General features: G+C 35.3%; 1 protein-coding gene across 1 annotated transcript in view; it reads right to left on the bottom strand.

Moving 5' to 3' along the window:
• glb1l (galactosidase, beta 1-like) overlaps positions 1–331 on the bottom strand; it is a 10,740-nt gene extending 10,409 nt beyond the window's left edge. Inside the window, exon 1 of the mRNA XM_015041169.1 lies at positions 121–331. Within this exon, the coding sequence (XP_014896655.1) occupies positions 121–183 (63 nt within the window). The 5' untranslated portion in view covers positions 184–331. The remainder of the gene's footprint in view (positions 1–120) is intronic.
• Positions 332–674: the final 343 nt, after the last annotated feature.

The following is a 674-nucleotide window of genomic DNA, read 5'->3' as shown; positions in this document are numbered from 1 at the left end:
AAAACGATAGAGAAAAAAAAAAAAAAAAAGAAGTTTTTCTAAAATTTTTTAAAAAAAAAAAAAAACAAAAAAAAAAAACACCCAGAGGAACGTAAGAAGGTATGTTAGTTTCCTTCTTACCAAACTTCCAGAAAGAGTTGAAAGCGCCATGCACACTGCAAAGAGGAAAGAAGCAGCAGCCATGTCCGCTGCCTCCTTGGATCAGCTTTACCTAAAACACAAACATCACTCCATTTATCACTCTCTTTTCACAAAATCGATGTTCTGCGTTTCTCCTGCACGAATGCTTAATGAGGAAGCAACATCACAACCAGTGTCATGTGATGTTTATCTTCTCTCGCAGCAAGGTCCTAGAGCCCGTTGTTTAGCCCCAATTAAACCACGTAATTGTGAAGTGGGTGGATAGAAATGCACGGCATTTTTTTTTTTTTTACACTTTTCTATTTAGTCAATATTTTGTGGGGTAATTTTTCACTGTATTTTAGGTTTTGTCTCTATCAGCTTTGCACATGTCATTAGCAACTGGCTGCGTCTCTGATGTGCTGTAATTCATTCAAAGTTGGGTAGTCAGACCGGCAAAAACATATGTGTGAATTTGGGTATTTTAAATGATAAACTAAGAATAAGTAATATTTCCCAATCTATTCAAAAATAAATAGGATGATACAGTAAAT

The sequence above is a fragment of the Poecilia latipinna genome, unplaced genomic scaffold (assembly GCF_001443285.1).
Source record: "Poecilia latipinna isolate Pla-1442-1.1 unplaced genomic scaffold, P_latipinna-1.0 Scaffold540, whole genome shotgun sequence".
Lineage (NCBI taxonomy): Eukaryota > Metazoa > Chordata > Actinopteri > Cyprinodontiformes > Poeciliidae > Poecilia > Poecilia latipinna.
Note: the sequence above shows the minus strand (reverse complement) of the source record. Positions and strands in the feature narration are given on the sequence as shown.